The sequence below is a fragment of the Lithobates pipiens genome, unplaced genomic scaffold (assembly GCF_037356315.1).
Source record: "Lithobates pipiens isolate NorthernLeopardFrog02 unplaced genomic scaffold, aLitPip1_a1.2 Scaffold_16, whole genome shotgun sequence".
Classification (NCBI taxonomy): domain Eukaryota; kingdom Metazoa; phylum Chordata; class Amphibia; order Anura; family Ranidae; genus Lithobates; species Lithobates pipiens.
Genome location: NW_027507748.1, coordinates 585,019,333 through 585,031,727, shown reverse-complemented (window position 1 = coordinate 585,031,727; position 12,395 = coordinate 585,019,333). Strand labels below are relative to the sequence as shown.

Genomic DNA, 12,395 nt, shown 5'->3' with positions numbered 1-12,395 from the left:
ACAGTAAAAAACAGAGCTCTTTCAATACAGCAGATAAACATACACAACTGTAAGAGGTTACACTCTTCAGGGTGGAAGCGGCAGGTGCAGGCTCAGCATATAGTAATGGAGAATCTGGACAGCCACACTCCGATATAAACTCCTTTTATTGTATAAATAACAAATTCATACAGCAGTAGGGTACAAGATGTGATGGCTGATGCATTTCATTCTCAATGCTTAATCTTAATCGTAGCTACCAGATGCACAACTGTAAGACTAGGTAACATTTTAGCTTTAAATGGCATTTTGTAAAAATTTGCTGAACTTGTGTATTGAAGGAAAATCTTCTCTTTTCTCATGCATATTAGTTTCAGCCAACAAAATAGTCTTAAATCATGGAGAAATTACTTTCGGGGCGACAAAATGTAATGTTCTCTTTGAAGCCTGTGATTATAAAGCTCTGAAGGGGAAAAAGTGCTCTTGTTTGTTTTTCTGACCACTTACAGTCCCTGAGCATTTCTTCATTTGACAGTTGGTGCAAGTCCTTTTGGGCATACTACTGTCTCATTCAGCCCTTACCTTACCAGAGTTCCACCCAAAAGTGTAACTTCTGCTTTAAGGACTCCTAACCCCCCTGACATGACACATTTGGCACATTTAACTCCTAACCCACTTGCATACCCACTTCTGCCACCTAGGCAACTTGAGCGGAAGTTCCCTCTCAAACCTCCCTCCCTGTAATCTTCTGGGACAGGTTCCAGAAGATTGCTTGGCCATTCAGGATGCACAGTGCACACCCAGCTGTGAAGCTGCAAGTTGCCATAGCCAGGTGCCCACACTAGTGATGCGGGGGAGAGAACCAAGGCTCCGGGCGGCTGGATTGTGGGACAGGTGAGTGTGTTTTAAGTTGGCAGCTACACTTTTTGTAGCTGCTGACTTTTAATAAATGTCTGGAACTCCGCTATAAACCTCAACACTTTAAAGAACAACTTTGCCTGTTTTGGGCCCAGCCCCTCTCCTTATCAGCACTCCCTGGCAGGGATTGATTTGGGGACATTTGTGTGAGGGGGATAATTTGTACTCGTGATCCAGAGCTTCGGTGTAGAGGCCAGTCACTTGACCTGAGTACTGTCACCTAATGGAGGGGGTGACATTGCTCCCTGTGGCTGATGCAAGAGATTTTGGTTGTTGCACAGGTGTGCTAGAGAGAGGAGCAAGACTACATATGCTATAGCAGAAACTTGCTCAATGCCCCCATAAACTGTCAATATTTAGGGGGAATCCCTCCTGCAGCACTATTCTGCCAGCTGGGAGCCTTCCCTGCCAGCAGAGCACAATCACTGCTGCCGGGCTATAGCTGCTGGCAGTGATAGAAGGGTAAAGAGACGTGTTGGTTGTACTGAAGTTGAATGACGGATCAACTTTAGCACAACCGAGGCTGCCCATAGATGACTCAAATCTCAGCTGGGCCTTTCCGAACCAGCCGGATTATTACTGTGAGCAAAAATTGTTTCTCTTCAAAAAGGCGTACTGTTCTCCTTCCCAGTGGGCTGAATGGAAAACTGATTTTTTTTTCCATCCACCTTCTGTTCCTCACTGTGGCAGGGAATTGGTGCTACACTTTGCCCTTTTGTCCAGCATAAATTGTATTGATAAAATTTGTGAACATGATTTGACCTTCTCAAAGGGAGAACTTTAATCTTGTATCTCCAGTAAGCAGATAACCCCCATCCTTTATGCATAGCTAAGCTCTGCTTTAAAAGCTTGAAGCATAGGAGCATCTTTGTCCAGGTTGTTTTTAGCTACGATTTTTAATACTTAAATTTACTTTATTTGCAGGAGGTATTGATGCTTCAGCTCAGACAACGTCCCACGAACTCACCATTCCAAATGATGTAAGTTTATAAACTTGTGCAGGCTTGAGGTCAACAGGGTATAGTTATGAACTACTACCATGTTGTAAGAAACACTGGTGCCATTTAGTTTGAGGAAAATAACTTTAATGCCAAAGTAGATATTCGTAAAGCCTTAGATTAATGAGATTCCATTCAAAGGCCACAAATGTTTTAGTCAGTTTGACCTACTCATATAGGAATCCCTTGGTGGGGTCTTCAATACTAGAACTATATGCAAACTTTTTTATAATTTTGAATAGCGTAAGGGAGGATTATAACCATCGTCAGTTTTTTTTTTTTGCCATCTGTGTCTATTTGGGAAGATTTGCCTTAAAGCAGTTCTTCACACTGCATGAGTTAACTGCTAGTTTTGTCACAGGGTGCAGCAAAAGGATATACTTACCCAGTGCTAGGTCAGAGAGACTTGGAGCCCAGGGTGAACATGCCAAATTGTGACCCCCCCCCCCGCTAGATGTAGAAGCATTGTCGGTAAAAATCCCCTCCCCCAGACAAAAGCACCAATCTGGATCGTTAACTCAAATCCTCTCATAACACAAGCTCCTAGCGTACTACTTTCCCCCCCGGAAAAATTTCCCCAAGACAAATTCCTCTACATCTCAAATTTCCCCTCCAAGCACAAATCCACCACACACACCCCCAAATCAATCCCTGCTGGCACAAATCCCCCCTCACCGTTATCCTATTTCCAAGCACAAATCACCCATCCTAGCACAGACCCCCCCCCCCCCCCCAACACAAATCTCCCCTCCTAGAACAATTCATTAGCCTACCACCCAACACACATTCCCTCCACCGCCTCCCAATCTCCTTGTGGTGCTACAGAACCTTGCATTATACCACAGTGCCCAGTGCAGCTGCCTCTCCTGTCCACCCCTTGTCCCAGCCCTGTTATTACTCAATCCTTTGATTCTCCAGTAAACAGAATTCCCCTGCATCCAGTGGTGGGCTGTTCCTGCTATCCTCCCATCCAGAGCCGATCTATGGCTGTGATTAGGTCAGGAACCGTCCATGTGCAGGAGCAGCAGAGAATGGCAGATTAAGTATATCTCTGCTCTCCTTGCCCCTAGACAAAAACCAGCAGTTAAATTGTTAGTAACGCTAAAAAAATAAAATTAAAAAAAAATCTGTTCCCTTATAGCAGGTTAAACAGTGCTTGTGCTGTGTAACCTGCCCCTCTGGAAGCTGTAAAATACCTGTCTGATCTTGCCAGTTTCTGCCCTCCCCACTGTAAACTGACCACGATTTATCATGGCTGCTGAGCTGACGCTGTAGTCAGTTTACTTGTCTGTCATCCTGCTGTCTCCTCTGCCCCTCCCCTCCCTTCCCTCCCTGCCTGTCATAATAAAATACTTAAATGTTTAAAAAAAATCACTGCCAGCCTGTCTCTCAAGCCTTCATCCTGCTCTGTCATTGTTAGAAACTAAGCTTGTTAATATCTTTGAAGTAGCTTCAGGCCAGTCATGTCTCCCAGATGCTCTGATACTTCGGTCCAGGGCTACGGTGTGAGGAGCTGAGCAGTCAGCTCAGTGGTCACGTGACTCCCGGGTGACATCCCGAAATTCAAACAAAATGGGTATTTAGGCTTTTATTGAAATCTAAACACTATTTGTCCTAGAATGTAACTTGGATGTTGGTAATTAAAAAGGATAAATTGTTTATATGAGGTTTTTCTGTTACAGCTGATCGGTTGCATCATTGGACGTCAAGGAGCTAAAATAAATGAGATTCGTCAGATGTCTGGAGCACAGATTAAGATTGCTAATCCTGTTGAAGGTTCCACTGATCGTCAGGTTACAATTACTGGGTCCACCGCCAGCATTAGTTTGGCCCAGTACCTTATCAATGTCAGGTAAGACCTTGATCTTAACAGAACAAGTATTTTGATAAGTTTAGCTATTTCAAGGTGTCCTCCCCAGTCACTACATGTTTTCCAGATCTGTTATATGGTTCTTCCAGATGCAAAATTCTGTATTATAAAGATCTGGAAACCATGATTGTTTGGGTACTTGTGTTTTTTATGCTCCATATAGTGACTGGACTATTTGCATGTCTACAAATATATATATATGTTCTACAGTATCTAGATTTGCCTTCCATGAAAGCCTTGGCTCTTTCTTAGTGTAAAATTTCCATTATGTTATCTATCCTTGCATGTATGGTACATTCCAAAGGGGCTACCCCAGGTTTAAATGCCAAGAGAATACTGGAAGGCAAATCAACACCAAAAAATGGAGAGCCCACAGGGAAAACATTATCTGTGGTTATTGGGATTATAAGGAAATGGTTGGTTGACCAGATTTGTTTTTTCTTCACACTTGGCAATATTAGATTTTGTGCCCTTTTTGTAAAACTGAGTATTCAGAAGAGGTTTCTAGCTTAGTTAGCCCTGAAGTCTGCAATAAACCTTTACCAGCCATTGAAAAAAACTGAGCAGTGCAACATATTTGTGGGGGGCCATTTCAAAACTCTAGTGGTATTTTACTGCAGGGTGCACTGTAAGAGTAATATTTGAAGGGAAACTAATTTTAATGTCTGACCACTTTTTGGTAGTTGTAAAACAGAAGTGACACTAGTTGGGTGGCATTTGTAACTATAGTGGTAGACTTTGTGCTTGATATATAGTTCTGCTTGCTCTCCGCTTCCATTGTTATCCTCCTGTACTCCTTCGTTTTGTACCTACCCTCCCACCCACCCGTTTTTGTTTTTGTTCCCTTTTCTTTTCTCCTCTGTTACAGTCTAGAAACTGCTAAACCTTCCTCCTCCCAGAGCGTCACGACCCCTGACCTTCTCAGCATCTCTCAATCCTCCACCCCTTCCTCTTCCAACGCTGCCCCTTCTCTGGTGAACACCTCCACGGCCGGGGGTGGTGAACCTTCCTCCGCCTCCAACTCCTCTTCCTCGGAAACACCTTCCAGCCTCCCTAATCCCTCGACTGTCCCTTGTGTCTCCAATCTGCTTGACATGAAACCCGTCCCGCTCCTGGCTCTAAATGTTGTGTCCACCGCCTCCTCTACCTCATCCTCTGCTGTTCCTGCCTCTGCTACCCAGCTGTATACTAAAGCGAAATCGGAAAAGCAGCGTTTCTCTCCTTATTGAATAGTCTGTTTGACTAGTTCAAACTGTTCACACCTACACATTTTTATTTTATTGAATTTGACTGTGTATTCTGCTGCATCAAAGTCTCAGTATGCTACGCATAAGTTGTACCACCTAGATGGTGGATTAGTTTGCAATATTTGAGGCTTATAAGTAATTGAAAAGGTAGTTTTTTTGCCTTTTTTGTGAATCTGTAAACCTTGCCAGTAGTGTTGGCTATTAGCATTCACTGTATTTCAATAAAGCAACATTGGTTTGCTGACAATGTTTTAGTTTTGTTTTTATATAGAAAGATAATTTTACATCTTGCCTCCATACTGGCTTTGTTTGTCTTGACAACTTTCCTTAGGAAAAATATTTGCATGTTGGAAATGCTTAGAAACTGGCATGTTTGCAGTGCAAGGGCTAAAGACAGTTAACCCATAACCATTTTCCCTAATCTCATCAAAGCAAGCAGTCTGGTTGACACAGGTGGTGTTACACAGTCAATAGCATTTTGCACTTAATTTGCCAGTTTCATTAAGCAAAGTAATGCTTTTATGAGAAAAAAAATAGCATAAGCATTCACAAAGGCCCTAACAGATTTTCACAAGGTTTCTGTTCACAGCTTGATTCGAAAAATCACATTAGGTGGAGCACTAGTTTTGCTAGTTACTTCACATATAGGTATATTTTGTGCAGAGCTATATCTTGAGCAGTATATTGGCTCTATAACCTCAAACTACAGGTTTTCCTTAACTACACTGTACGCCATGTTTTTCAGGTTTAATCTCTGGCAACCATTAAATCTTGGTGTAGTCTGTTTTCAGTAAAATTGAGTGGTTGCATTAAGTTCATTCAGGCACTTTGATAGGTTCAATACATGGTGCAAAGAGCACCAACTACAGTGATGTAAAGGTGTCTTGATACAAGGGTGCAAAAATCCTTAAAGAAACACATGTATTATAGCAGGCTTGTCCCTGGATGTAGTGGCTGCATTTTTTTATTTGGTAATTGTGTAATACACCTGTCTCTGGATAGCTTCACTCGCCTACTAGAGCCAGGGTTACCACTCTGACTAAGCACTTCAGACTTATCTGCCTTTGTCTCAGCTGCATCGGGAGGGTGGGAGAGAATAGTCAGATTGGTAGTTAATGAGTAAAATAAGGTTGCTTTCTGGTCCAGCTCACAGCCAGTGTACAGGACACTGATTTTCCTTATTAAAATGGGTGTCTTCTGTATTTGGAATATTCTTGGCCCAACAATGAAAACTAATGCAACCACCACATCTAAGGACCGGTCAACTGCTATATCCTTTTGTATACTTGCAAATCACCAAATAAACCGTATGCATAAGGGTTTTCGGTATATGCACAATTCAAGCATTGTAGGACTGTGGGTCTACTTGCCAGCAGTGCTAAGATGAGAATATTCCGGTTTAACCACTTGCAATAATACATACAGTATCCAGTCTTTTTAGACGAGCCTAGTCTGACCTTACCATGCACTCATTTTTCACTGTGATTTTACTTATGCCATTGATCTGTTAAAAGAACAAGCCTGATTTGGATTGAGTACATGTGAATACCAATGCCTGTATCCATTCTGTCTACACAATAACATAAAGAATGTGTTCATAACTGATGGCATATTTTGAATCCATTTTAACTTGAAAGATTTACTAAAAGTATACAACATTTCAAGTACCACCTAGTGTCACCTTTTAGCCCTAGGACCACCCATGGTTCCTACTTCTTGGATTCACCCTGGATTTTTTCCTTCTGGGTTACCTGAAATCTATATAATACAGATCTCAAGTCATGGGTGACATTTTGAGGTGAAATTGTAGCTATAGACACCATTTTATCCACTTCAGCCCCGGGAAAGATTTTACCCCCTTGACCAGAGCACTTTTTACAATTTGGCACTGCGTTGCTTTAACTGACAATTGCGGGGCCGTGCTGCACTGTACCCAAACAAAATTTGCAACCCCCTCCTCCCCACCCCCACAAATCCCCATGCTGGCATTCGTGCATGCGATTGCGCCTGCCGGCCACATGCAGTGGGCCTCTGGTGGCTGCTAAAGGAATGAACATAACTTTTTTTTTTTTTTTCCCCCAGGGGGGCCATTCTGCCACGTATTAGTCTAGCACAAGTTGTGTGGGTCCCCGTAAATGCTAGTTGCCTGGCTGTTCTGACACTGGCTTAAATATTGAGTTGATGACCTGCAACATGTATGTAGAGAAGTGTCAGAATTCTGCTAGCTTGTATTTAGACCAAAGCATTAAACAAGTTTCAGTATGAAAAGTCTAGCAACTAACATTTCAGGCATGAACATAGTGATGGCAACTAATAACCATTCTGTCAAGGTTTTTGCTTAGAATTTTTGTTAGAAGATGCTGTACTCAAGATCTGAGGGGGAGTTGATGAAAACTACCATAAAGCCAGTTAAAAGGGTCTTTTTAGTGAAAACTAATTTTGATTGAAGAGTATTGAGACTAGGTGTTGGATGGGTGTCAAATATTTGGGTCCATGCTATCTTTCTGTTGGCCAGGTAATGAAAGGGTACCAAAAATATGCTGTTCTTGTCAAGCTCCTTGGAGTCTTAAGTCTGACTAGACCGATGGACTATAATTGGGAGCACTGCTAAGCATGTAGAAGAGCCTGCAGATGTAATGTGGTACACTGCCCCCAGGCACAGGGATAGATGGAATCTATACATAGAAACTGTTTTTTTTTTATTTTTTTAAACCACTAAAATGTCATGCAAGGTAAAAGGACACAACAGTTTAAATGCACGTTTACAAAGGATTTGTCTGACTGGTTCAGCATTTCAGCTTTGTTACCTCTCTGCCTCCAGCCTGTTCCTTGGACAGTGAAAGAGCATTGTGCTCTGTCAAATGAGCTGACCCAGGAGGCAGTATTCTAAAGGATGTAGCGATCTTCTGATTGTCAAGATGTGTCGCAGGAATTGCTGGCCGAATTGCACATCCTTTGGGTAAGAAAGCAGTAAATGTGTATTTGGTTTGCCTACAGTTCCACTGCAGAATAATTAATAAAAACTGAACTCTGAAGGAATTTCAAAGTTACTCTTGCTTTGGGGGCATCCCTGAACTGAGAGGGTTCTTGTTTTGTCTAGGGTACCATTAACCTGTTGGCACAGAGTTTATGTAAATATGCAGCCTCTCAGTGACCGAGCCTTGGTGCTGAGCGGCCGCATATTTGTGTGCAATAGATGTGCCGAGAGCACGCTCCTGGCACAGTGACTGGCGGCTAATGCAAAGTGCCCCATTATGTGACCACTGTGACAGGCAGTCACTGCCCTTCCTCCTGGCATTCTTAACCCTTAATGGGCTGGCAGAAGCCGGTGCCAAGGGGTTAAATGCAGTTTCACTTGCCCCATCCATCGCTTCTGTGAAACCTCACAAACACCAGCTGCTTGGGTTTGTGTGTCCTTTAAAGGCACTGAGTGAGCTCAGCCCATATTGCTCTGCTGCTTCTATGGGTGATTTCTTGGTATCCAGAAGATACAGCCAAAACCTAGATCCTGGAACCCCTAGTCCCTCATCAGGATCTACTATAGCCATGGTGTGGCCAAGACCTCTCCCGTGTCCACAAGGCCACTTATGTCCACTTCAGGTATTTTGTGGTTCTATGCTCTTGACTCCCATCCACAGCTCAGTCGTTTTAACCCTGGTGGCCTTATTGCTAAACTTTTTTTTTATTTTATTATTACAGTGCTGACAATTTTACACAGCGCTTTACGTATATATTGTACATTCACAACAGTCCCTGTGCTCCCAGGAGCTTACAATGGAAGGACCCTAACTTGGATTCATACATACACCTACTAGGGGGCCTGTTTAGACAGGAGCCAATTAATCAACTAACCTGCCTTTGGAGTGTGGGAGGAAACCAGAGTAGAGTACTTGGAGAAAACCTGCACAGGAAGAATGTGCCAACTCCAGGCAGGTAGTGCTGGGGTTTGGATTTGAACTGACATCCCTTACCCAACCCTGTGCTGCCCAATGTGCCTGAAGTCCCTATTACATGCCAAGGTCCTTGTTCTGCTCAAATACAGTAAACTCCATAAAATACCAAAGGTTTGTAGAGCGTAGACCCTCCAGTCATACAATTTAGGCATGGCACCAAATTGATCTAGCCTTTTTAGAGTTCCCACTGATAGGTCTAAGGCTAAGACCTAAATATGTCATCCGATTTAAAAAAAATAAAATCTGCAGACAGGGATTTCCCTTTTTTTATGGGAAGGGGTCTCTCAGATACTAATGGTGGTTGAACTGTGCATCTGCCTCAATGCAGGAGATTTGTGGATATGATTGAAGAACCCCCATCCTACTACTACAGTAGTACATTGTAGGTGACCAGAGTCTACCTCCCACTTAGGCTGCAAATCTTAAAGCCAGAAGTCCACTTATGTCTTTGGCCTTTTGCTTGAAGGGATGATACCACTTTTGCATGTGGGAGACAAGTTTGTTCATCCCTGTAGGTCCCTAGGTGGTAATATACTCTGCAATATGTATGCTTCACCCAAAAGGGAAGTTCTGCTTTTGGCACTCATTATTTTTTATGGGGCAGCAGATACCTGGTTTTCATAGGTACCCACTTTTGGAAGTTGGAAGGGCCCCCGCCCATTACCCACATCCTGCTGGAACACACGGGTCCCTGCAGGCTATGGGACCATTCACACAGGCGGGAAGTCAGTTGTGAAGCTGCAAAGAGTCACCGCTGCTTTCCCACACTAAACATGCTGGAGAGGCAAAAAACGCGGATCCTTGGTCAGGTAAGGGTTCTTTTATTAAGTCAGCAGCTACAGTATTTGTAACTGCTGACTTTTTTTTTTTTTTTCTAGGGTGAAGATCCTTTAGGTCTTTCACTTAGATTGGCACTCATAGCAATTTTCATGTAGCCTCCCCCCTGTGGTCATCAGTGGCGGTGTGGTGCCATCAGGTTGATCCTCAAGTACCCTCCTTTGGTTGTGGAAATATTCATATTTGGTTAGCCCTTATTCATCTGGTCTTAAGGCATTGATTTCTTGTTTACATTTTAGTATGATCTTCCACATCTGTTGGATCCTAGTGGCTAATGTCTACTCCTCAGTGGACTGCTTTTGAACGTCCTAACTGTTTAAGTATTCCTGCATTCCTCAATGGACTATACACAGAATAAGACTTTCTGTGAAATCCTTTTCAAGTCCATTTGAAGACATGGGTCCTGGCTCTGATGTGTTTTGTGAGCAAGCAGTACAAAAGCCAAGCATGATGGTTGGAGGTGGGGTTATGAGGGGTTGGCTTAACATCTGATTGCAAGTGTCCCAGCCTCTTGTAGGTGGCAGTATAAGCCAACTGTTTAAGAATTCCTGTGTCTTCTTTAAAGACTTCATGAGAATTTTATGGTAAGTACAAAAATCTTATTTTCAATGGTACCTTAGACAAAGGTGAGTGTTTAACCACTGTAGTACAGGGAGAGCCCTACTGCAAGGGGTAATTTGAGTAAGCGGTTAAGTACTAGATTTTGCTTATATCTCTGTATATGGCAGCCAAAATGGACATTTCCAATAGTTACTAATCAAAGGGTAAGACACTGCATTGCCAAACGTCTCCCATTTTTCACCAGGCATAACTAGATGTGATTGTTTCCAAGCTGCTTAAATTGTGTTCTTTATAATAGGCTTTATGTAACAGAACACACTGTGGAAGTTTTGATTTCAGCCTTCATAATGTTTTCATTTTTCTTTTAGGCTTTCTTCAGAAGCTGGTGGCATGGGAAGCAGTTAAGCAACTTCCAGCATCTCCTCTGTTTAGCTCATGTCAGTCTGCATAGCCCTGCAAACAGCCTTTTTTCAGGTTTTAACTAGTTTGCAAGTTTTCAGTTTCATCGTGCTTTTTCCTCATCCACTCATGAATTTTTTTTCTTTTATTGAAATGACATTTTTAACTCAATTTCGGTTTTCCTCTTCTGCTGTTAAAACCTGCTGATAAAGATTTTAGTTTTATAAAAGTTTGTCCTGTTACCTAATTTTTTTTATTTAAGTCACAATGTAAAGAGTGGGTTATTAAAGGCATTTCAATTTAGTTCTGTAACGTCAGGAATTTTTCAGAAAACAAATAAAGACGGACTGAAATTTTGTGGTTTCTTTTGCTTTTATCAGCACAGATGTCTGCTCGACTAGAAGGTGGCTGTAAGCAGGCAAAATACTTGTTCTAGTATCCAGAATGTAGTTATGTTGAGAAACTGCTTAAAAAGAATCTGTAAGTAATGGACATAAGTGATCAAAAAGTAGACAGTGTAAAGTAAAAAGCAATAAGAAAAAGTTGAGCGCACCAACCCTGTGTACTCCTGTGCAGATGCGAACACATAAGTTGTGCCCAAATATCTAAACTTTGTTCAAAAACGTGAGTTATTGTGTGATTGTTGGCGCACGAGCAATAATTCTAGCATAAGACTACAGCTAACTAAACAGGTAAACTATAAAAATGTTTAAGTATCTCCTATGGAGATTTTTAAGTACCATAGTCTGTCACGTGCATGTGTGGTTTTAAAGCTTGAAATGTTGGTTATCTACTCGCCATAATGTCTTTCACATTATTCCAAAAGAAACTTTTTTTTATTTTTATTCATTAACAACTTCAATACATGGCGTTTTCACCCCCTTCCTGCCCAGGGCAATTTTTAGAGCTGTCACACTTTGAATGACAATTGTGCAGTCTGCAACATTGTACCCAAATTACATTTTGATCCTTTTTTTATCCCACAAATGGAGCTTTCTTTTGGTATTTGATCACCTCTGCGTTGTTGTTTTTTTTTTTTTTTTTGGCGCTATGAACAAAAAAAGTGATATTATAGCAAAAATGTTTTTTTTGTTTTTTTAAACCATTTTCTTATATTCACTGACAGCCACAGCTCCGCTTAGTCATTGGCTTGTTATGCCTACCAATAAATACTAGGCATTGCTTATGTAACACTCAGAGAACTCTTCAGTTTTGCCCAGGGGCGGACCCTTGGGCAACAACCCTCCAGCCTGCCATGCAGTCATCAGTTTATTTTGCCTAGTGAAGGACCTAGGAACCCTGTGCGTTTTTATATATAAATATAACCATTGATCTATCAACAGCCGGCTGGGTGACAGGCTGGATACCCTTATCCTTGTAGTCTCCTCAGTCCGGCCATCGCGTGTGTGCAGGCCATAGCTACGTGCTAGACAAACCACGACAAAACGTCAGCTCCAGAGGTGGTCATTGAGCTTTATGCTCTGGGGCACACGAATGACTGGGCTACTGATGTCTGCGTCAGTGTGCCGGGCCAACAGCCACCCTGTACTGATCTGTGAGTGGGTCTGTAATGGAATGTCTCCCAGCTCTTCAGGACTGGTAAGTACAGCTCGGTGGGGCTGAGCAGCTGGGC

The 12,395-nt window shown here is 42.3% G+C and overlaps 1 protein-coding gene across 11 annotated transcripts in view; it reads left to right on the top strand.

Annotated features, from left to right (window-relative positions):
- PCBP2 (poly(rC) binding protein 2) overlaps window positions 1-11,118 on the top strand; it is a 48,172-nt gene extending 37,054 nt beyond the window's left edge. For 4 of the 11 annotated variants that reach the window (XM_077483841.1, XM_077483839.1, XM_077483837.1 and 1 more), the window contains 3 exons: window positions 1,822-1,877; window positions 3,578-3,747; window positions 4,634-5,259. In XM_077483841.1, coding sequence (XP_077339967.1) covers window positions 1,822-1,877; window positions 3,578-3,747; window positions 4,634-4,994 — 587 coding nt within the window. In that variant the 3' untranslated portion in view covers window positions 4,995-5,259. Of the gene's footprint in view, window positions 1-1,818; window positions 1,878-3,577; window positions 3,748-4,633; window positions 5,260-7,833; window positions 7,972-10,731 lie in introns of those variants that run through there. The other 7 variants (XM_077483840.1, XM_077483838.1, XM_077483836.1 and 4 more) reach the window with 4 other exon arrangements.
- The last annotated feature ends 1,277 nt before the right edge of the window (window positions 11,119-12,395 follow it).